Source organism: Rhamphochromis longiceps, unplaced genomic scaffold (genome assembly GCF_057381845.1).
Source record: "Rhamphochromis longiceps isolate RC_006_pf unplaced genomic scaffold, R_longiceps_female_GT1.1 unmapped_scaffold_4, whole genome shotgun sequence".
Classification (NCBI taxonomy): Eukaryota; Metazoa; Chordata; class Actinopteri; order Cichliformes; family Cichlidae; genus Rhamphochromis; species Rhamphochromis longiceps.
This window is the reverse complement of record NW_028187224.1, coordinates 708662-734246: the sequence shown is the minus strand read 5'-3', so window position 1 is coordinate 734246 and position 25585 is coordinate 708662. Positions and strand designations below refer to the sequence as shown.

General features: G+C 41.4%; 2 protein-coding genes across 2 annotated transcripts in view; one reads left to right on the top strand and one right to left on the bottom strand.

The window, feature by feature from the left end:
• Window positions 1-25585, bottom strand: part of LOC146640606 (NLR family CARD domain-containing protein 3-like) — a 248787-nt gene that overhangs the window by 175060 nt on the left and 48142 nt on the right. The window lies entirely within an intron of this gene.
• LOC146640607 (E3 SUMO-protein ligase ZBED1-like) lies at window positions 17234-19702 on the top strand. The gene is made up of 2 exons (XM_085399976.1): window positions 17234-18474; window positions 18750-19702. Exons 1-2 carry the CDS (start codon window positions 17402-17404, stop codon window positions 19399-19401), a joined length of 1725 nt encoding a protein of 574 aa, XP_085256102.1. The 5' UTR covers window positions 17234-17401; the 3' UTR covers window positions 19402-19702.

Genomic DNA, 25585 nt, shown 5'->3' with positions numbered 1-25585 from the left:
CGTTGCAGCCGTGATGCATTTGTGCTGCTAAGGCCACACACATCAGCTGCCTTACATTTTAGTACCAGTTCATCTCTGACCATGGCAGCACAGTCTTTCCAGTACAGTGATGTTGGTGGGGACAGTGGGGACTGATTGTTCATTGGCTGTAAGCCGGTCACATGGACGTTTAACTGGTGCTTTGATTGCTCTGTAGTCTGTTGTGCCTGTGAGCTGCTCCTAAAATGAGACAGATTATAATTGTCACCATTCTGTTAATGACTCTTATTATGTGCGCTCTCCTCCACTGTCACACTAAACACATTAAACCTTTATTTTTGTGTAAAGTCAGGATTTATTGGCTCTTCTTAAAAGCGTCATGAAGTGCAAAACTCAGCAAACATTATACAAAAGTAGATTTAGAAGCTGAACAGAACTGAAAACGTTTAAAGTGACAGTCAGCACAAATCCAGCTGACATCTCCATCCAACCCAAGTCTTCATTTAAAGTCATTATAACTGTGACACACGTTTGTTACAGTATTAATCCTGCCTGATGCTGCAGGGCCAACATCATGAAACAGGCTCAGCATTTATTTCCATTATGAAACTTTATCATTAAAAACAAACCATTGTTCTGCAGTCGTCCCAGGACTGTCGGTCAAACGTTCTCTCCACATGTTTAAGGCTGAGCTCACTTTATCGTCTGCCTGAAGGAGGGAAGCAGATGTTACTAAACATCACAATAAAACATATGAAATGTGTGCACATGAGGAACGTCTGCACTGTTAAAGCCATGCAGACATCTTCACACATGAAGCAGCAACACCTCTCAGTTTAGCAGCAGCTGGTAAAAGCCACAGTGATCCTGGAGCCTCCCTGAAGGACTCGTTCATCAGTAACTGTCAGGAGGACGATTAAACCTTCTGCACACGTCCTGTAGTTACACACTCGGGAGGAAAGACGACGTCCTCGCTCTGCAACATGATCTGTGTTTCATCCAGGACGCTCAAACACAGACTGGTTTCCAAATATTAGACGCACTGGTTCTTCATGCGTTTCTACCTGAGCACTCAGAGTCATTTCTACAACAGGCCTCCTTCACCTGCTGGTGCCTCTGTTTCTGTGTTTGGCTGTTTCCATCAGTGCCTGATGTTTGTGATCTTTGATCTGTTCTGAAGTCTCTCTTTGTAACACAAATGTTGTTTGGCTTCTTTTGCAAACAAGGCAAAAGAACTTTAATGGATTCATTTGCTGAGCTTACTGTTCTGATGCAAAGCCGTCCTTTCAACGCTTTAGAAAGAAAACCAAACAATGTTTTTAAAACTTTCCCAAAATGTAAAAGCTATTAAAACCATAAACTTCTGCTCCTTGATCATGTGATTCTTCTTCTAGACTGTCTGTAATTGTTATTGCTGATTGTCAATAAAGTTGTTTTTTATAAGTTATGTTGTAAAGGAAGCTTGTGGCGAGGGAGGAGGGGCGACTAAAAGCAGGTTCATATAGTGGGAAAGTCCTCAGGTCATGTGAGGATATTTACTGATGCGTCAACACTGTCAGATAAAAGAACGGCTGCTGCATTTGTTCTCCCACAAATAAGTTTGGTGATGAGTAAAAGAATTACAGATGATGTGGCAGTTTATACTGGGAGCTGGTAGTGATGTTACTGGCTTGAACTGGGTGGAGGACGCACTAATATGCAGGTATGTGGTTTGCTGGGACTCTAGCAGCGTGCTAGTGAGCACAGGTGATATGTCTTCAGACTCTAGGCAACATATTGTTTTTGATATACTTCATTTACTGTATAGAATCAAACACAGAGGGATAGAAGTGGATTTCTTATGGCTCCCTGTGAATATCGGTGTTGATGCAATGAACAGGACGATAAGTTTAAAAAGGTGCAGCAAGAAGAAGTCGTGCAGGTTTGACTATAAAATACAGTGAAAGTGAGGTGAAGAGTATAATGAAGGTAAAGATGAAGGACGAGTGGCAGGCACACTGGGACAGAGACGGGAAAGGCAGATATTATTATACAGAAAACAGTCGTGTAGAAGAAGCTGCAGCAGAGACCAGGATGGAATCTGGAGAGTCAGAGTTGGTCACACAGGCTTGAATAGCACACTTAAAAAGGTAAACATGACACAGGAAGTGTGACTTCTGTGGACCAGAGGAGACGTTTGACGGGTTGTTAGCGTCGTCAGGATGCTGGATGGAAACGCTGTGCCTGATAGGATGATTACAGGCTGGACTTTGTCTTCCTGTTACAGATGGATCCAGGCCCTGGATGACTGCTGGACACACATGACCCACACTAGGCTGCCTTCATCCATCCTTTCCTCCTTCACTGAGACTCAGAGTCAGCATGTATGTATTTATCAGTGATTTGAATCCTTTCATTACAGAGTGAAGTTAAAGTAGACGTGTGAACACACTAATGAACACAAAGGGACACAACTACTACTGCATGATGGAAAGCTGAAGTATTACACAGCTTTATGAACCTCCTGTTATCCTGGTAGACGAGTACAGCAATAAATCTTTTACTTGAACATCTTCTGGCTGCAATAAGCTTTGAAATGTGACCATGAAGTTAGAGACACACTGACTGAAACCCACAGCTGTGACTGTGGATCACATCCACACACAGTGTAGCTGCTGTCTCTGTGTGAGCCTTTGCACTGCTGCTCGCAGCACCGTTATATCACTCAGCGCTCGCTGCTGTTATTGAATCCACTTTTTACTGTCCGTGCAATCAAGCTCCTCTGCAGAGCTAGAAAATATCTTCGAACCAGTTTATGTGTTAGGGGATCCTTTGCAGCTGTGACTGTTGCCTCTGTTTTTGTCCTTTGGTTCCTGGGAGCCTTTTACATTTCCATCAGCAACAAATATCTGAACAGGCTTTATTGTAGGAAATACAGGAGTAAATAGTTGTCATTATTTATTAGATGTTGTTAAAGATGATCCGATGCTTGTTTAGTTTAATGCTGTGGCTTCAGTCAGCATCACTGTGCTGTATAGTTTCATTTTTCTCATCCTTCTGTTAAAGTTGCTGAATAAAAGCTGGTTGGTCTGCACCTCACCTCTGCCTCGAGCCTCCTTCTTTAAAGCAGCAGAGGCTCTTCATTCAGGTATCACAGCTCGAGTTGTTCTGCAGGAGACCCAGAGTACTGTCCTTGGTCCATAATGACATTAACTTTGATTCATGTCAACACGAAGCCTGAACGTCTGTGATGAACACACTATCAGCATCACTGACATATTTCATCATTTAAAAACACTTCCTGTCTCTGTGGTGGTTACAGTGACATCATGCAGTTTGTGCTTTGACCTCCAGAGGGCGACAAATCAGCACAGACAGAGAGCTCCATTCAAACTTTGCTGCCATCAGGAATAATTCTTCAAATATAATCATCAGTGTTTGAGCAGTTATGATATCAGGGACAATCTAGACATGTGTGACAATACTGAACATGTCACATGACACACCTCAAACATCATGTGATCCACTCTCAGTCTGCACTTTCAGTCATGACTTCATGAATTTATGATCAGTTTACTCCTGAAATATTCAAATGCTGCAGGGTGAAGAACAACAAAGTGCTGACACATGTTTGTGTTTCAAACAAGAAAACCAGCAGAAATAAATCATCTTTGGACAACATGACAGAGATTAGTGAGTTTCCAACTTGCACTTGAATGCAGCACAGACAGATTCTGATGTTCGTGGTTGTAAACGTGTCCTCAAACGCCGCTCTGACTCTTTCCTTCCTGCTCAAAGTTCCTCTTTTCTGAACTTGGTGTTTGTGCCTGATGCTGATCGTCTCCGTGTGGAGCTCCGTGTGAAGGTAACGTTAGCAGTGTGTAATGTTTCCTGGCTAACATCAGCTGTGTGCAGCTCAGTTCCAGCACAAATCTGCCGCTCCATAGTTCACGGTAACGGACTCATGAGGTCAACCGTTAAACGCTCTCCCGCCATTTTGTCTGTGTGCGCGGATGTGTACGTTTTTGTTACCACTGTCATCTCATCAATAGCCTATTGGTAAAAGATCTCTGTTCATAGTTTAGTTGGATTTTAAAACTCTGTAGTTGGACAGTTTTATTTTGGACTGATGCTAAAATTCTTGCTGATTGTTTCTGTCGAGGTTTTGTACTTGACATCCGCCATTTTGGATGTGATGAGCTGTAGAGAGTGCGTCCAAAAAGAGAAACCAGAAAGAGAACCTGTTTTATTAATAACCTCTTGCAAATAGAAGAATATGAAAAAAACAACAACAAACAGGATAAAACCTTTAAATTACTTGAATTTTTAAAATCACCATCATCTGTTAACACAAATTTGATCATTTCAAATTTTTGTTTTCATTTTCTCTTCCCAGTTACTTCTTTCTCATTCTCTTCATTCTCCTTGTCACCTTACGTCTCACTCCTTAACTGAAGTTATAGTTCTAACATAAGAAGTCCCACCAACGTCCTTTATTTAATCTCTGTGTTGTCACAGTTATTATCATCAGATCAGACATGAGACCCAGACAACAACATAAGTTTACAAGCTAACATCATGTCAGCTAACATTAGACGATAGCATCATAAACTTTAAATTACTTTGCCTCTGATCAACAGTTTGATTACATTCTCACATCACAGGTTTATTTGCTAAGTGTGAGTCCGCCCACATTAGATCCACTTTTCAGCAGGTGGAATAATTTGTAGTATATAGGTAATACATCAACAATGCTGCCGTGGCTAAGTTAAGAATATTTATAATGTCATTTCCAAAACTTGCATATGATCTGCAATTTGTAGCAGATCTACTGACTGTCACAGAGCAGCTGGAGCAGTCTCGAATGCAGGTCAGTCCACTGCTGCCCCCTGTGGCCAAGTGCCATAGCTACTGCTGGATGAACTCGTGACACATCTGCACCTGTTTCTATGAACACATTGAGTCTGAGTGGCTGCACTTACACTGGTGCATTCAACATATTGAAAGATGGCAGCAATGTGGATTGTCAAGACTCAAACCAACCATTGAGCAAAGACAGCAGGATCACTTGTTTCTGTTTGTTATACAGCCAGATTTACTCGTGACACACATGTGCAGCTGCTTTATCACCTATTCTGAATTTGTTTCAAGCACAATACATTTGTTACACATGTTGGGATATTGTGTTTGTTATAAATGTTATATACCTGTGTGGTATGTGACTTGTGTTGCCATGACGCCAGGTCTCTCTTGGAAATGAGATTTTTAATCTCAATGAGATTTTTTTTTACCTGGATAAATAAAGGACTAATTTGTAACTTTCAGTGTTTTCCGGTCTTCCAAAGGAAAAAAAACCTTCAACTACATGACATGCAGTTGTGTATTTGTTTTCACCTTATCATACACTTGAAGTTTTACAAATCACCACTTCTTTAGTGAATATCATTTCAGTCTCAGACAACCTCGTTTCTCTTACAGAGGTTGAATGCACCTTCTGCGGATGGCCGTACCACACAGTGTGCGTGGACTTCCCCTGCACAGAAGGCAACTACAAATGCTGTGAATGCTAAATAAACAGAAACAAATGATCCCTGTTGTCTTTGCTTGATGATTGGTTTGAGTCTTGACAATCCACATTGCTGGCGTTGCATCTTTCAATGCCAGCAATGGCAGGTATCAGTGCTCAAAGCTTTTGTGTTTGTTTCCAACAAGTTGCCCACCTCGGGAAACAAAAATGTGTTCTTTTACTTGTCAGATGAACATATGAGACACTTTGACTCTTCAGTGCAGTGTGGAGCCTAACAAAGATCTGTTTTGTGTCCCAGCTGATCAGCAGGAGGAGGAGAGTCTGACGGAGCAGCAGAGGAACATTTTCAGCTACTTGGACTCAGCTCAGCCACTACAGAGGAAACAATGAGCTCAACACAGAAGGTGACAGACAGAGCAGGACCATATGACCACAGATATTTATCACCATATACATTTGAACATTTGCCATAACGATGTAGCTGACGATAGAATTGACACCAGACAAAATACTTTACAGCTGCACAACTTTATTAAAAACCCATCAATGTATTTTCACTGAAACAAGCAGCTGTTGTTTATGTGCATTAAAGTTATATAAAAATGTAACAGTGCAAATGCAAATTCCTCGCTGACAGTTTAACCAAAAGGCGTTTCCAGTGGAAACTGGCCGACACATCCTGAGCATAACCATGTATAATATCCACTAAACTTCAGAAGAGGTTATACAGTCGTGGCCAAAAGGTTTGAGAATTGCATAAATATTGGAACCTGGAGAAGTTGCTGCTTAAGTTTTTATAATAGCATTTTGCCTGCACTCCAGAATGTTATGAGGAGTAATCAGATGAACTGCATCGTCCTTCTTTGCCATGAAAACGAACTTAATCCCCAAAAAGCCTTACCACTGCATAGGGCTGCCACAAACGATTATTTTGATAGTCGACTAGTCACCGATTATTTTTGCGATTAGTCGACTAATCAGATCATCATCCATTGGACGTAAAACGTACAGCTTATTGCACCAGCAGCATCTGCTCTTATATAACTATCATTAGCTTACAGCTTTAAGTGTTTAAGGTATGTGCTAACTAAAAATAAAGACAAGATGGTAGTTTATTAATTTTTAATTAAATGTGCAGATTGTTTTGGTGAAGTTTAATAAACTCAGCCGAATTACTCAGGAACAAATAAAATACTGAAAAAAGCCAAACAATAACATTTTTAAGTTTATCTAAGTGACTTATATATCATGTTTAACCTGAGTAGGGCGGTGGGTTTGAAAACGATCTGCCGGGAGTCCGGTGCTCTCATGGCCCCCGGCTAGCTATCGAGCTAGTGGGTAACAGACTTCTCCGAAAACGTCGGAGCGCTTTTGAAAATATGTGATGTCTTGATAAACTGAGCCGATATTTGAGGTTTACACAGCTACATTCTCGCCTGAAAATATGTTAAACGTTTATTTTGTGACCCAGAAAGAATAATAAGAGTAATATTAAAACTAACTAGCTGCCGCTATTGTTGGAAACTGCGCTGGGCCGCGCTATGAATTCTGGGACAGAGCTTCTTCTTCTTCGGGGTTTAACGGCAGCTGGCATCCTTGTACATGCAGTGCTGCCATCTTCTGTTTCAGTCCGTTATTACACTCTTAAATCCTGCTACTTATTCCTGCTTTTGGGATCTTACAAAGCTTCAAACGACGCGTCGACTATTAAATCAGTCGTCGACGATTTTGATAGTCGACGTAATCGTGACTAGTCGACTAATCGTGGCAGCCTTACCACTGCATTTCATTGCTGTCATCAAAGGACCTGCTGAGACCATTTCAGTGATCGTCTTCTTAACTCAGGTCAGAATGTTGGCGAGCACGAGGCTGGAGATCATCATGGCTGTATCCCGATTCAGGTTCTGCAGCTTTAAAGTCCTCAAGGGCCGCAGACTCAAAGACCGCTAAGGCCGAAGTGCGAGGCTCGTAGGCTCGTGAAATGGGACGTCTAACCTCCGTCGCGCTGCCCAGGTTGCCTAGCAACCATGATACTAACAGTTATTTATATATATATATTTATATTATTTCTGAGAGTGTATCATGTAACACTATAGATCAACTTAGCTCAGAATATATAAAGCATATAAACAGTTACAGCAATATGATGCAACAAACACAGCAGCTACTGATCCAAAATACTCAAAGCTTCATAGAACTGAAACCAACATTTATTTTAGCTCCATCCTGCTGCTGATACAGACTTTAGGTTTCTGAACATTAAACTTGTTGCTGCCTTTCATAGTGTGTAACTTGAAGGCCCTGAGTACTTTCTCCCACACTGAAAACACTGGGATGATCACATTATTTGAACATTACCTAATAAGACTGATTCAGCACAGACAGTTATGTTAAACTTTCCTAGCAGTCCTTCACAAACAGGGAACAGTCTGTCTATTCTCTCCATCTGTCAGCTGCTGCTGGCTCTTCCTCCTCCTCTTCCTCACACACTGCTGAGTTTGTCCTGGTGGATCATCAGGGCTGCAAAGCCTCACAGATGATGTGCAGCAGTGGCTCCCTCAGTCTGTCCTCACTCTGGACACTTGCAGTCGTCACACATGGAAATCAAATGTGTGATAAGCTGCAGGATTCAAACACAAGTGTAACTTATAAACACATGTTCATACTTTTATTCCACAATCAGAGAGAAAGAAACAGAGAGAGAGTGCAGGACAGACAGACAGGTGACAGTCTCAGGTGTACACACTGCTACACAACAGCACCAGAGAAGCAGGATTTAGTGTTTGTGTTATTACGAGTGTAAACAAGAAGAGTTCCAGATGGTGCAGTGGACACATGTGTGACTGCTGTGATTAAAGCATCTTTCTTTCAGCTTAACGAGTGAACCGTCAGCTCGTTCAAACACACGTTAAAGTGCGTTTGGCTCGACACCACCGAACAGAGGCAGCAATATAACACAGCTAACATTAACAGTGCAGTGAATCCTGCTTGTGCCGTGATGTTCAGGACTGCAAACCGAGCAGCATCACTGACTTTCAGCTTGTTGTGTTTGTGGATATATGACTGACTTTAATTATCCACAAAATCATCACATTCTCTGTCAGATTAAGGTCGACTATTGAACGGCGTATATTTTAAAGGCTTTAAAACCAAGTTAACACTGAAAGTACAAACATCACTAATGTCACATAACTCTGCCGACAAGGCATAGCTATGGCTATGAAATGCTCTTTGTGTATCACTTCTTCATTATGAAAGATGTCATTAATGCACTAGTAATGTCTCATCTGGAGTATTGTTCAATCATTTGGTCAGCAGCTAATAAGACAGATCTTAACAGACTTCAGTTAGTCCAGAATAAGGCGTCCAGATTAGTGTGAAGATGTTCATACTATACTAATATTGATAAAATGCATAATAACCTTTCTTGGCTTCCTGTACAGGCTAAAATATTCTATGGCTTACTTGTAGTTCTAAAGAAAGCAATTCTGTTAAACACACCACATTTATTCTGCTCAGCTGCAGTATCCAGATGAAATACATCATCATATTACACAGTTTTCAACAAGCTGCAATTTAGTAAATGCTCGAGTTAAAAGTAACGTTTTGTAAAACTGTTACATTTAGAGCAACTTTTAAGTGGAATAAGTTGCCTTAAAAATTAGAGAATTATTCAAAACTTCAATGAACACTTAAAAGCCGATTTACAGAGCTTTTAGTTGTTGTAAATATTGTAAGACGTGATTTGTTTTTGAAATTTGTGTAATGTGCCTCAATGTTATTGATATTATTATTATTATTATTGATTGCTTATATTTGAACAATTGTGAAACCTCACTGTGGATGTAAGAGTGAAATTATGTGGATATCTTGAATCCACTTTATTGTGCAATAATTTATGTGAGTATTTGACGGAAGATGAGCAACATCTGTTGTGGAAGCTAACGGGGTTCCTTTAGAATAAACAAACATAGGATTTATTATCACTGAATAATTCTGTATAAATCTATACAAATTATAGAAATATGTAATAGGAAACAACAAAATAATCTAAATTATAAAATAGTGTGTGTGTGTGTGTGTGTGTGTGTGTGTGTGTGTGTGTGTGTGTGTGTGTGTGTGTGTGTGTGTGTGTGTACAATCAGGAGGGATGGGCATGATTTTAGTGTTTGAACGGTCATGAATTATCTTTAACAGCAGGTTGGATGTAATGTGTTAGAACTACCAGCAGGTGGGGATAAGAGACCTTTAAGGTGTTTGGTGCCACGCTCCACCTTCAGGTTTAAAACTAGTGTTAATGGAGTTTGAAGGTTGAGTTTGTTCCACGACTGCATTTCACTCACTGCCTCTGTTTGTATCTCTGTCACTGCAGGACCAACATGGAGCCAGAAGTCAGCGCTCTCAGGAGGCCGACAAACCTCACAGAAGAAAGGGAGAGAAAAAACACACCTGTGACGAGTGAGGGCTAAACTAAAACAGCATCAGGTCATCCACACTGGAGAGAGACCGTTCAGCTGTGACTTGTGTGGAAAGTCTTTTTCCTGGAAGGGTTACCTAAAAACACACCAACTCATCCACAGTGGAGTTAAAGCGTACAGCTGTGATCAGTGTGGCAGAGCTTTTACTCACAGTAGCAACTTACAGAGGCATCTAGTTACCCACTCTGGAATTAAGGCATACAGCTGTGACATCTGTGGAAAAACTTTCAGCCAGAGAGGGAACCGAAATACACACCTACGCATTCACACCAGACATGATGTGTACTGCTGTGAACAGTGTGGCAAACAGTTTATAACTCACACAGACTTACAACAACACATGTTTACCCACACTGAGGAGAGGCCTTATCAATGTGACCTGTGTGAGAAGACTTTTAAATCTCCACGTCACCTGAGACGACACCAACAGATCCACACCAGAAAGAGACTCTACAAGTGCAGCTACTGTGAGGTATGTATTTATATCTTGTCATTTTAGCCTGACTGTTTGGAACAACTCTGCTCATTAAACTGTGTTAGCATGTTAGCAATTCTACTGCATGGAAAAGCAGCTCTGAGTGATTATTCAGATTTTCCTTTCAGTTATGATTTTAGTATTACTGTAGTATTATGGTGGTAGTATTGTAGTTATTGCAGCCCAGTAAACTGAGTGTGTTAACTGAAACAGTCAAATGTAGTTGGACGTCTGCAGAGATGCTCTTTATTTCAGGCGACGTTCAGGATACAAATGTTGAAGGACTGACTTACACTGTCTTTGTGTCTTTGTTTAGAAGCAGAGCGACACAGATGGATCCAGTTCTCAACCCTGTCATCACTGTGGTGGTGGGAAAGACTTTCATTGTGACCTCTGTGGAAAAACTTTCAGTCAGCAAATTACCCTAAAAGTACATCAACGTAGACACACTGGAGACAAACTGAAATACTGCAAAGAATGTGGGAGAAGCTTCACCACAACAAGTGAGTTAAAACAACATGAACTGATTCACAGTGGGGTTAAAAAGCACCTCTGTGATCAGTGTGGGTCATCCTTCACCACTGCAAGGGACCTTAAATTACACAAACGAGTCCACACAGGAGAGAAACCACACAAGTGCAGACACTGTGAGAGAAGCTTCTCACAGTCAGGTAATCGTAACATTCATGAACGTACACACATGGAAGGAAACTACAGCTGTGACCAGTGTGACAAGAGCTTCAGGAATCTCAGTTCATACTCTGCACACAAACGATCCCACGTTACTAATAAACTGTTTCACTGTTACCAATGTGCCCAAACATTCACCTCATTGTCTGCTCTGTGCAAACATCAGCGCGATCACTCAGGGCTGAAATCACTCCCATCACTGGATCACAGTGAATCTGAAGACACAGAAAGATCCTCTGGTTTCTGTGTCAGACTCAAAAAGCTTGAGATCAGGCTCCACAGAGTTCAGATAGAATCATTTAAACTTGTGTTGAACTGAACTGGTTGCTGGGCTGAACTTCTACATAATACAGATCTACATGGGATCTTCTTTTCTGTTGTTTTACTGAGTCAGTTTTGTCCTTTTTTCTCTGTCCTGGTTTTGCTCGTCTGTAAATGATTGAAACTCAGTCAAATAGTTCATTGTTCTCCAGCAAAACGTTTTTGGAAACTCATGTTTAACCTTTAAAACTCTGACATGTTTTAGCACACAAGGCTTCATCGGGGAGTTCACTCATGATTGGACCATGAGAACAAAGGTTTTTAGTTCTTTCAAAGAGAGTCTTGGAGATGTTTGATGTTTCTGTTTTTCTGAAACCACCTGAAAGAAAAACTATTTTTCTTGCTTTATGTAGTGTGGAAGTTTTTAATGTTTCTTCATCTGTGATGTTCTTGAATGTGTTCACGTGAAGATGGTACAAATAAACTGTCCTTTCAGCTTTAGCTCCTAATTTATTCATTATTTATGGATGTAGCACAGCAGCCGTCTCTTGATTAACACATGGAGGGCTCGGGATCTGATGGTGTCGTCTCCCTAATTTGCCCACTCAGTAAATCTCACTCATGGCCAAGAAATTGAAATAAACCTTGTTTCCCTGCTGGATAGTGATCCACTGTAACTCTGCTCCTCCTTCCTGTTTAGGATTTCTGTGGCTGAAGTAAAATTCCCTCCATCCATCACTTATCCCAGCTAACCCAAAGTGAAATAAAGTTTTGCTGGTCTTAAAAAAGCATTACAATAATGGGCATTACCAATGCAAACTGAATGATACAGAAGATGAAAGAAGAGACTTTGATCAGTTAATAAAGCTCATGATCTGGATTCATTGTGGCTGCTACACAGATACTTCTGGGTCACTTCTCTCAGTTAGGAACCTTCCTCACCAAACTGACTGTTGGACCACACCCCTGGTTTCATGAGAAATTGTTTCAGCCATGATTTCTCTTCCTGTATTTCAGAGTAAAGACTGAAGTGACAAATGGAAGCATGTTTAAAAACACAATGTGAGAGAGACGTTGAGGTCCTTAGAAGTTACCCTGGGTTTTTCTGTCACCCTGCTAGATGTTACACACCTTGTTATTGGACTGATTTCTACTGCTGGACTACTCCTGCGGAGAGTAACAATACTCTTACTAATTAGCTCCCTTTCACACCTTTGGGGATATTTATTTTTGTGTTTGCAGCGCTGTGAGCCAGAACAGCGAGAGAAAAATCTGCAACAGCGACGAGCCGAATGCTTACGTGAATCGCAGCAGCTGCACATGTGCTACGCTGAATTAGAGGATATCTTTGCTCTGGATTTCTATTTCTACTCTTTCATTTCTATATGATTCTTCTTGCATCTAAACAAAGATGATTCAATTTGCTAAATGTTGATGGCTCTTCGTGCTCAGGTGTAAATGAGACGTAATATTTGCTCTTGGTTTGGTTCTCCTGTACAGAACCTTGCAGTACAACAGAAACCTAAAAACATTATTTGTAGTTGTTATTCTTAGTTGTTCTGCTGCCTAAATACCACAGGGTCTGATTATGAAGTTATTGAGCTGCACATACTTTACGACCTGCTTAAGTTCGAGGTCACAGCGTCTGTAGAGCAGCTGGAACATAATGAAGTCTACAAGGTTAAAGTTTTCTCTTCAGTTATTGTTCTTTCTGCTGCTTGGTTTGATGGATCTGAGAGCTTTTGTTTTTATTATTGTTATTATAATTATCATTAATATTTTACTCTCTAGAAGCTTTAAAATAGTGTTTGTGTTTGAAAAAATTGATTTAAGAATTGAACAGAAACATCTGTCCTTCTGAAAATCGCCCAAAGGCACGGAGACAAAGTCAAAGGATGCAACCTGTAACTTTCTCTTCCTTCATGTCAGGACCATCATCCATGATTTATATAAAATGCATATAGCAACAGTAGCACTTTAGTTTGGACTTTATGATTTCTGTAACTGGAAAATATTATTTTGTTTAAAGACAGAAGTGACTGCATAGTTGCAACATCAAAGGGAAATATTAATTAATTAGCATCAAGTATATTTGTTGCTTAAGCGTTTGCACTATAACTTAAGTAGGATTATAACTTTTAAGGAAGGAAAGATTTCAGATATTTAGTTCACTGCTTCAGTTATTTTATATGAAATTAAAACATTTACGTTGGTCAAATATGATGCTCTAAATCAAATAAAAGTTTGAAAATAAATGATGTATTTTTAAATGCTGCAACAAATGTTCACAAAAAGTAACTATAATTAAAACCAGTTAAACAAAATCAAATGTTTGAATCATGCTTAACCAAATGCCAGGCTGGAGAGCTGAACCTAAAGTATACGTAGAAAGATTTCAACATCTGAGCAGTTTTTAATGTTTTCATCACATATAAATGTCACAGCAGTGGGTCCTGGCCCAATGCTTTGTGTTTTTGGTTTTCTTTGACTCTTGTTTTTCTTGGTTTTTGTTCTTCTTATTTATCAGGCTCTCAGTAATCTTAGTTCTCCCTCCCTCAGTGTTCATTTCAGCCTGTGTTTAGTTTCTGTTCCCGTGTCCCACGTTTCATCGGTTCATGTCGAGTCAGCCCTGTCTCTCTGTTTCCTGTGTCTCCCCAGTCAGCCCCGCCTCCCTCGGGCACTCATGTGTGATACAGAGTAATAAACCTGACTACATTTGCTGCACTCTCTTTATTACCTGTTACTTTAAAATTCATACACTAATTATGTCTGCCCATCTCTCTAATGTGAAGGTCAAAGGTCAACATCCCAGTGACATAAGAATAATCCCAAAGGGGCAAAGGCAGCGGTTAATTTAGCACATTTAGCATTAAGGGTACAGCAAGGATATACTTTTACTTATTGTGGCAGGGGTGTGGTCTCTGGCCTGCTGCAGTGGAGGCTGGTGGCGGGACGTTGGACGGCACAGGTGAGGGTGATGGAGCTCATGACTCTCCCCTTTATAGTGACGGAGGAGACTGGCGTGGGGCAAGCGTGTAGTGGAGGAAGCCGAGGAGAGAGCTGGTTTCTGGCTACAAAGAAACCAGAAAAGATTGCTCGTGGTCAAATGTCAAAGGAGCTTGCAAAGAAAAGCGTCTGGACTTCTTTAAGTTACTTGAAGACGTTTCACCTCTCATCCGAGAAGCTTCTTCAGTTCTAAGGTCAAATGATGGAGAGTCCCAGATATAAACCTAGTGGGAGTGACCCCCCACAGAGGGACATATGTGCATGTATGCAGGCAAAGACCTGCAGTTAAAAAAAAGCGCCCCTCGACAGCCAAACCCATCTGTTCTCTAATTGGATTGTTACATTGTTGATTGACATGACATTGACCAATCAGATGAAAGGAAGAAAAATAGGGTCAAAATCCGTACTTGTAACTTGCAGGGGTTTTTTTTCTAAGTCCACACACAAATCTTTTATACACATACAAATCTTTTTTACAAGTACAAAATATTTATGACCACATTTTGAGCCCATACGAGAACAACTGAGATCATTTGTCCACAACACGAGGTTAGTTATTAATATACCGTATTTTCACGACCATAAGACGCACTGTGCTAAAAGGCGCAGTCTCAGTTATGTGTGCCCTTACTGTATTTAACACACACATAAGGCGCACTGGACCATAGGGCGCATACAAGTACCGTATGAGTATTTAAAAATAAAGCGGGAGCAAACCTGAGTTCGGTACCTTACTCACATTTCTATTGCCGGTAATCGTCATCATCAACAACACACAAGCATACAAGTGTGCGTATTTAAAACTAAAGCAGGAGCAAAACAAAGTTTGGTACTCACATTTTTATCATCAAACCCATCGAAGTCCTCATCCTCTGTGTCTGAATTGAACAGCTAAATCTCCATCAAACATGCCAGGTTCACTTTCTTCACTGTCAGAGTCACTTTCCGTGCCGTGCGGCTCCTCAGAAATGATGCCGGCTTTTGCGAAAGCTCGAACAACAGTGCCAGCAGACATGTTAGCCCAAGCATCTACAATCCATTGGCAAATTGTGGCGTAACTCTCCCGGCGCTGCCTTCCACTCTTGGTGAAACTGTGGTCTCCATCGGTCATCCATCGCTGGATGTGTTTGTCGCCGATGTGTTTGCTGCAGTAGGAGCGGAAGATGGCCAGCTTTTCCTTATAATCCGCTGGAAGTTGCTGCGCTACCGTAGTCCTGGTCCGGATGGAAAAATGGCACCGTTTCATAAAAAGTGAAAGTGAAACTGCTTTTAGCCGAATGGTGACCGTCGAAACGCTTCTCCCGCTCGTTCTTTGCTCGATGATCGCTGTCAGGGGTTTAGACATCTGTTCACAAGTAAGAGAAATAAGACACTGCAGACCGACTCAGAGTTTAAGAACGTGTACACGGGTGAATGCCTCTGAGAAGACAGACACAACGAGTACAGGCTGCTTGCTTTATTTATAGTTCAAAATGGATTACATAGCACTTCCTCTTTTAACGGAAAGGGGAGAGCTCAGGCATTGTCTTAGCTATCTAACCTCTGCACACAAACTGAAAAATAACGACACAGCAGTATTCATGCTTATCTGACATCACAGACACTGAAGTAAAGAATGCATGTATATCCTGTCTTGTCAAACATGTCAAACACTGAAGTAAGGAATGCATTGTGTTTTGTTTAACAATAGGCTTGGTTATGTGAAAATATATGAACACTAGAAAATAAAACACACTTGATTATATTGTATTTCATAAAATTCCTCTATCAATCGCCTTATGTCCGCGGAAACTCAGCTGCGTATTCTTGACCTGCCGGAGCTTGTTTTCCAGCTTCCTCCACTTGCGAACCATCGATTCATTAATCTTAAATTCTCTCGCCGCTGCTCGATTTCCATGTTCCTCCGCGTAGCTGATGGCCTTCAGTTTAAACTGTGCTTCGTAAGCGTGTCTCTTTGCCATTTTCAGGGTTGTTAAAACAACGATGTCCTGCATAACGCACATACCTGTTCTTTTATACACGTATGTGCGATTGTCCCGGTATATACGATCAACGCCCACACTTCACCCTTTAACGTTCTCATGGTGTTCTCTACTACGTCCTCCTTACAACACATAGGGGGCACTGCGCTATAGGGCGCGCCGCACTTTTTGAAGAAAATCTAAGACTTTTAAGTGCGCCTTATGGTCGTGAAAATACGGTACTGCAACAACATGGCAACAGAGCAGCTGCAGAGAATTCAACATTAATGAATCGATGTTCACAACCTGCTGCACAACCTGCAGCAGGTTGTGGCCTGATGTGTTTTTAAGAGTTTCACTTTCAGGAGGAGAAGATTTAAACGAGTCACACAAATGTGAACTACAATGTCTGTGACACACAATTTATGCAAACTGCAGTAAATCTGACCTGAAGAAATCCAGTCTTCAGCCTGTTGTGGTTGTGACAGCTGCTCGTAGGAGAGTTTGTTTGTAGGAGGTGGAGATGTTCTCAGATCAAGTGCGTAATCGTCTCTTTGTGTAGACGCTAAAAGCTGTGAGCCAAAACTCTCTGCTCTGAAACTCTTCACTCAGTCCTCACGCTGAGAGTTTAGAGGCTGAACTTCTTGTTCCTCCATAACACTTTTCATGAAACAGCAGAAATGAGCTTGTGTTTCTCAGCAGTGCGCACACAGAGAGCCGATCCTCTCTGCTCAGTCTGAACAAATCAAAGTGAAACGTCAGTGAAAACACAGCTGCTGATCAAACTGTGTCAGATTAATGTCTCAATGTTTCACTGTGACGTTAAAAAATACATAAAAATGATTTAAAGAAGTAGGAGGCAGATTTTCACAATAAGAGCACTTTGTTTTTAATATAGCTGTCGAAATTAACGCGTTAATTGCGATAATTAAATTTTGGAATTAATTACGTTAGAATATTTAACTATTTAGTGCAACACGCAGATAAAAAAAAAAAAAAAGTCGCTCCCATAATTCCACTTGATTTGTTTACCGCGCCACTGAAAATGGAGAAGCAGGAACAGGATGGCCTTCTAGATGGGGAATTCAAATACAAGAAGAACATAGATGGGACAATAAACAAACGCGTTGTAATTTGCACTCACTGTAGTAAAGAGTTTCAATTTCACCGTTCAAATTCGACCTTAAAATACCACCTTAATGCCAAACACGCGTTTGTTGGGGCAGCAGCTTCACCCGGCCTGCGTCAGACCACTCTTAGTGAACGCAGGCCACTCGGTAAGTCTTCTTTGGACAAACTGACCGACAATATAGCCAAATGGATAGCAAAGGACTGTAGACCACTAAGCATTGTGGAGGACAAGGGCTTTGCGGATGTTTTAAAGGTTGCATCTCAGGACGCGTCCTACAAGCCCCCAGCGAGAAGCACAATAACAATTCGAATCCACGAACTGTATGAAACGGAGAAAAAGAAAAAAGAAGAGGCTTTGGTTCACACAGAATGCGTGGCTCTGACAGGAGACCACTGGACATCATTGAGTAATAACAATTACCTGGGAGTTACTGCGCATTTAATCACTGAAGCCTGGGGTCTGACATCCTTTGCGCTGACTATAATGAAAATGGAAGAGCGGCACTTTGCGGAGGCTTGTGCAGAGCAGTTCCAGACTGTTGCTCGCAGGTGGAGAATTGAGGAGAAGGTGACAACAGTAGGCACGGACAGTGCGCGCAATATGATCGCTGCGGCTCGCATCATGCCATTCAATCACATGCCGTGTACCGCGCACATTCTACAGAGATGCATCACAGTGAGTCTCGCAGACAGTGGCTTTGTCACTGCGCTGGCCAAATGTCGCAAAATTGTTGGCCATTTTAAGCACAGCCCAGCAAACACAGCAGAGCTGAACGCAGAGCAGGTGTCACTGGGGCGCAAGCAGGAGCCGTTGGCCCAGGACGTGCCTACACGCTGGAACTCCACGCTGGAGATGGTGAAGCGCTTGATCCGCAACCAAACTGCAGTAACCGCGACTCTGGATAAACAAAAGCATAAACTTGTCCTCCTGACGCCTCCAGAGTGGGACAAACTCCAGAGACTGAAGACACTTCTAGAGCCCTGCAGGTGAGCCTGTCATTGTGACCATAATTGTAGGTTTAGATTAAATGTATCAAACATACATCTTAAATCAGTTTTGTTATTATGAAAATGTCTTAATACCTAGTAATAAAAAGCTTTTTTTAATTTGCTGTCTTATCTGTGTGTGTGTGTGTGTGTGTGTGTGTGTGTGTGTGTGTGTGTGTGTGTGTGTGTGTGTGTGTGTGTGTGTGTGTGTATGTGTGTGTGTGTGTGTGTGTGTGTGTGTGTGTGTGTGTGTGTGTGTGTGTATTCCACTGCAGATATGTGACTGAACTGCTGGGAGGAGAGGCCTACGTCTCCTGCTCTGTAGTTCTACCAGCCTTCTGCCACCTGCGCCGTGTCATGGAAGTAACTGATGAGGACCCTGCATATGTGGTGAGGTTTAAAGAGAAGTTTAAGGAAGACCTTGCTTCCCGCCAGGAACATACCAACTATGCATGGCTCCAGATCGCAACTGCACTGGACCCACGTTTTAAAGACCTACGCAGTGTGCCCAAGACTGACAGAGAAGCAGTGTGGACCACACTGGCAGGCATGCTGCATGAAGACTCTCCTAGAAGATCACACACTGCAGAAGAAGGTCCAGCCAAGAAGAGGCTGAGCCTGCTGCAGATGGACTCTGACTCTGAGTCAGAGGAGGAGGTACAGCAGGACAGAGCCATACAGCGCTACAGAGCAGAGCCCTGCACTGCCTTAGAGGACTGTCCCTTACAGTGGTGGGCAGCTCATGCAGGAGCCCACAGCCAGCTGGCCCGCCTTGCTCGCAGATACCTGGCCACTCCTGCCTCCACAGTGCCCTGTGAGAGGCTGTTCTCTGTAGCAGGGCACATTGTGAACAAGAAGAGGTCTGCTCTGCACTCAGAGAACGTGGACAAGTTGGTTTGTCTCAGCAACTGGCTGAAGGATGAGTAGACCAGAGGACCGTGTGTTTAGAGCTTGTTCTATGGTTGAATGTGATTTAAACAATACTTTTCACTGTTGTTCATATTTTTTTTGCACTAATCTACCTTACCCAAAAGGATGATTGGAGATTTTTTCTATTTTGCCTGTTGAATTAGGCCTATGTTCTGTGAACTTGAAGATGTATATGGATAAAACAATGTGCTAGATTTAAACGGGTGGAAAACATTCAGTAAAAATCCCTCACAATTATTTGAAGCCCTGTTCTGCTTGTACTGTTTGTACTCACAATTAATAATAAATAAAACAAACAAGTGTGTTAAAAACCACTATCTGTCCCGATTTTTACACACATATACACATATACACATATATTTCGAGTTGCGATTAATCAATTTTTAGGCTGTGATTAATTCTCTTCCAGCACAACACCCAGCCTACGTCAGACCACGCTGAGTGAACGCAGGCCACTCAGCGTGGTCTTAGCATTAAATAACACTAACAAGTGTGTAAAAATCCGCTATCTGTCTGTATGTTTGCACACATTTTGGTCATATTTCGAGTTGCAATTAATCATGATTAATTAATTTTTAGGCTGTGATTAATCTGATTAAAAATTTTAATCATTTGACAGCCCTAGTTTTTAATTCAGTTAATGTCAAACTGTCATCAACACCTCTGTGTTGTCTCCGTCTCTGAGCAGATTCAGGCATTACTCAAATAATAAAGGCTTTTTTTCACTATTATACTTTTCATTAGTCTCCAGGTTGATGATTATAAACAGAATTATTAAAGTTTTTATCATTTCAGGCTGAAAATCAACATGAATTTGGTTCTAATCAAAGAAGCTCCTTTAATGTGTGTCATTAAAATCCTCACACAGACTTAAAAAGGCGACATTAACATTAAAATAAATGAAAGAAGCTTCAGCTGAGAGCTTCATGCAGTCATCATCAGCAGCTCATAGCAGTCACAGCTCTTTATTACGCAGCTTTGCAGGAATTAAAGTGGCTGAAGTGTCAGAGTTTGTGTGAGAAGCTGCTTCATGGACAGCTGTACACACGTCTTTATTATTTCTTCATAAATCAAACACACAGGTTTGTCTGCAGATGATTTAAAGTGTGTCGTTGTGCAGTTAAAGCTGTTTGTGTGACGCCCTGACCTCCTGTGAATGAAACAGCCAATCAGATCCATCAGAGAGAGAGCAGGAAGTGTTGTGTGTTTGTGACAGAACAAGGAAACAGTGATGATGATGAACATAAAGGTCCTCTGATGTTTCCTGTTACAGTAACGCTTGTTCATCTGTTGCTCTCCTACACTTTCCTATAAATAAAGGAGAAAAAGTCCGTTTAGTTTCATTTCCTACAGCTCAGAGTTACACTTCACATTCCTGCTGTCAAATCAAAAAGCTTCACTTTGGTCCAACATCTACATGTTAACATGAAACACAGACAGACTCAGAACATCTGGAACATCTGCACTTTGACCCAAACTGTTATAGCAGGATATTTTCTGCATATTTCTTATGTTGGACCTGTTTGAACTGTAAACGACCTGTAATCATCTGTAAATGGTGTGAGACACACTGAGGCCACCTACAGGGCAGCTGGGGAACAGCAGGGATCTGAAATCATACGAGACGTTAGTGAGTGAGAAGAACAAACGGACTTAAGATGGCTCGAAGTGATCAAAGTTGATCTAAAACAGAAGATAAATCCACTGATTCTTTGTAAAGTTCATCTGCTGCTCACATGAATCCATGAAAGATTTATTTCACTGAATGTTTCTTCAAAGCTCATTTCAACCTGTTGAAGTCATGAATGAAAGTGCAGACTGAGAGTGGATCACATGATGTTTGAGGTGTGTCATGTGACATGTTCAGTATTGTCACACATGTCTAGATTGTCCCTGATATCATAACTGCTCAAACACTGATGATTATATTTGAAGAATTATTCCTGATGGCAGCAAAGTTTGAATGGAGCTCTCTGTCTGTGCTGATTTGTCGCCCTCTGGAGGTCAAAGCACAAACCTACAGGGCAGCTGGGGAACAGCAGGGATCTGAAATCATACGAGATGTTAGTGAGAAGTTAGAACAAACGGACTTAAGATGGCTCGAAGTGATCAAAGTTGATCTAAAACAGAAGATAAATCCAAAGCAGCATCAGATGAATGTTACCATTTCCAGTTACGGTGCCCTTCATCTAATATGGAAATGTGTTGTTTTTTTTTGCCGTGTTGTTGTTCTTCCTATTGTGTTTAGGCCAGAGATGCTCTTCAAACAGCTGACAGACATGACCACATTACAAGAACATGGTGTGAGTCCGATTTGATATTCCAGTCAACGCTGAGAGACCTTAACCAGGAAGTCAGAGGTCAGCTGATGCTGCGAGCAGGAAGTGAACCAAGGGAAAGGTTCACTCTACTCAATCTCAAAGAAAATATGCTGGTATTTGTTGATGTTGATGGTACAATAAAAATATATAATATAATAAATAATAAAATATCATGTGATGATGAGATGTGTTGTTGGTGTTTGTATTTTCTGTAAATGTCTTTTTAATGTAAATGCTTTGTTCCAGACGGACAGGGAATCAGTTGCTGTACGATGACATCATCTTCATGTTGACGAGGAGGGCGAGAAAAACTAGTTTTGTCCTGCAGATGGCGATCTTGCACCGTGTTCAGAGAGCCGACACTTTGATGGTGCTGCTCTACTCAGCTTACTTTAGCCTGGGTTGGACTCTATATGAGCAGCTTCCACTCTGGTTTCACTCTTAAACACACTTGTTTGATTTCACTTGTAAAAGTTGAAGAATAAATATTTTATTACAAAATTATTTGTTGATGCATTTTTTTAGGGTCAAATATCTTGTTTGATTTGAGGAATGAACTGTTAGGGTGGAAAAAGTGAATCAGGTTAAAATAGTGGTGCTTTATATCAGTGAAGATGTATAATGTAATTTAAAATGTTGATGATGGGTTGTAGTGGGCTTGTACTTACAAAACTGCCTCATTTTATTGGAACGATCCACAGTTGCATCCATTCACGGATGACATCTGACATCATTTGACATCTGGTCTGAACACGTTTGTACACAAGATGCCTCAGTTCTGGATGTTCCCACAGACTCCTCTGTGCACCTAAAGAAAAGGTCAAGGGTCAGCAGCACATGTAGTTGGGACAAGTCTTCAGTCGCACAAACTACACAATCATTTTCCTCCAATGACGACTTTTCACTTGCAGAAATGGTCCTGTGTGATTTCCAGGCTGTGATATAAAAACTAGTTCCTAATGGCAGCGACTCACTCAGTAAACATGTGTTTCCTTCACCAACCTCACACACAGATCCAATAAGATCAGGAAGTGGGCAGTATAGTACAATATGTGTTATTCTGTGCTGCACTGCCCAAACTAAAGATCTGCTGAAGTGTTGGAAATGATCCAGATGTTTATTTTGGACGATACAGTAGAAGATCAGACATGAAAGATAACACAGAAGACCTGCAGCAAAGGTCAGAGGTCAGACTGGGCCCTGGATTCAACAATGAGCCAATGATCATCAAGCAGTGACTAAAGCAGAGCCCTGACGTTCTGACATTCATCACACAGTCAGAACAAATGTCTGCTGATGACTTCATCTCATGAAACGACTGATAGATGTCAGTTCATTGATCAGCTGAGCTGCTGATCTTCATCGTCACAGAAACATTCAGCTTGTTTCAATCAGTAAACAACTCCCACTACTCCCAGTTTGAACTGTTCCCACTCAAAATGCTGTGAGAACAATGATCATTGTAGAACTTCACAAACATCACGTGTTGTTTTCCACATGTAAGATCAGCAAACACACAGAAACTTCCTGTTGCCACACACGGCCTCTAAAATCTCTTCCACGCTTTCTGTCTGAAGTCCACTCTCTGTGTCGGATCCACAGGAAACAACAAGATCTCATTAACATGGTTTTCAATGTGTCTCCTTCCAAAAAGTCCAACCAATGAACAAATGTGTGTATTTGTGGAGGCCGAACAAAAGCATGACACATTTCTCTGTTTCTATAAACTGGAGTCAAACACAAACATGAAGAGTTTCACTGACAGACTCCAAAATGCCCCCACAGTGGATCAAAGGGAAATCCTACAGTGTGGCCAGAGACTCTTAATGGCTCCAACATCAACACATCCACAATGTTGGATCCAGTTCTGCCTCACAGAGTTACTAAGACACACCCTCTGCAGCATCACAACAGCTCCACCTGCTTCACCTGCCTCCTCAGCATCTGTACACCTGAAGAGAAAAGAAAGGCTCCAACAGCTCAAATCTACAAAGGATTCATGAAGTTTCATCCAACAATAACATGTTTGCCTTCCACAGTGTGCTGTTAGACACCACTGTACCTCTGCCATTTCAAAAAGAGCAGCTTGGGAACATTTTGGCTCCAAACACTTTGTGTTTAAGTTCTTTGTTTTCTTTGTGAAGCCGACAACATCTGGAGCTTTGTGACTCATAGAAACATCATTTTGTTCTTTAGATGACAGCAGATTGGGACTGAATAATCAATCACTATCAAACCAATAAAGACAAACATGCTGATTTTACAGGAACTTTGTTGGAGAAGCTGCAAAGACATGAAACTGGTGGAGATCCCAAACCAGTTGATAGTGCTGGTTATTCCAAATAAAGCTGTTTCCCTTTGAGATGAAATGACTTTGTGTCCTGATATATAATAAAGATGTTGTTGTTTTTGAGCCCCTGTATTAAAAGTAGTTTAAAGTCAGCTTGAGTTTGATGTCTTTATGTCAAAGCTGCTCATGATGTTGAGCTGCTGATGGAATAAAAACAATATAAAAGCATGTAGTCCAGACTTAAATGTAGCCTGTTGTTAGCTGAGGTCCACACACAGTGTTTGACAGTGTAAAGTGTGTGAAAGGGCTGCTGGTGGAGCTCACTAGGATGAGCAGGTGACCACGAGGTGGAGAGCAGCTGGCCTGGCTTTGACCCGGGCCACGCCCCCTTTCTCTCTGCTTTGCTGTCACTTATCTTCACTGCTCTGTCCAATAAAGCTGAAAAAGGCCCCGAATCAAAGAAATCTGCTGCAGCCTCTGAAATGTCTTCTGTTTCCTTCCCGACGGCTTTTTCACCGTCAGCCCATCAGACAGTCCAGCAGCATTTATGATGATGTCATGATGTTGAAGAGGCTGCTACGGTGGCCTCCCATGACCCCCAGCCTCATCACAGCTGAGATGCAGACATTTGAAAACATTCAGCAGACAACTGAATAACAGTCCAACACAACAGTCTGTGTGCAGACACACACTGACCTTTCATATAGTCAAACACAGCTGGTTGAGTCATTTCTCTGTGAGTCTAAAGTGAATCTAGTATTTGAAAGTCCACTTCCTGTATTTGTTGTTGAAGCCATTAAATAACCTTCTTCATCCAGCTGACAGCATCTTCATCCTATGATGTGAACAGTTCCTCCTGTTGATGACAAACCTCTGACAGGATCTGCTTGAGGAGCTTTTTCATGTGCAGCTCTCTGAGCTCAGGGCTGAGCTGCTGTTTCATCTTTAAGAGCTGCTGCCTCCTCGCCGGACTTGTTCTCCTCTTCTTCTCCTAATGACACCATTTCTGCTTCATATCTTTCACTGGGCCTAAAACAGATGAAGAGTAGATCTGCTGCTGTTCACTGTTTGTGTCAATATGGAGAAACATGAAAGACAAACACAGCACATACAGAGAAATGTAGACAGGATGTGCAGCCAGTGCAGTAAATGGTCTCAATATCAGCTCTTTAGAAAATGATCCTGATGAACATGAAACTAACATCCAATGAGAAACAGCTTCCTTGTTTCATGTCCAATAACAATAAATGCAGAGCTAATAAAGAGCTGTTCTATTGTAAAATGCTGAGATGATTATTAGACAGAACCCAGCGGCTCACCAAAAGCCTGCATTGAAAATCTATATGAAAGTCATCTATGCTCATATATGGCAAAATCCTGTAACTGTCACTGTGTTTTTCATCTGTGCTCTTGTTGGTTGGACAAGTTTGTAAATGACAAAGAGCTCAGTGGACTTTGCATCCATCACATCCTGTTAGATGTTTGTTTTTCCTTCACAGCTTTGTGATGAAGGCTGAAGAACAGAGATATGAACTATTGCCAACATGAATCCTGATGCATGACTTGGGCA

Excerpts from the sequence above, each read along its gene's own strand:
- LOC146640607 (XM_085399976.1), top strand. The coding sequence starts at position 17,402 with ATGGAGAAGCAGGAACAGGATGGCCTTCTAGATGGGGAATTCAAATAC. Across the intron at positions 18,475-18,749 it reads ACACTTCTAGAGCCCTGCAG|ATATGTGACTGAACTGCTGG; the intron begins GTGAGCCTGTCA and ends ATTCCACTGCAG.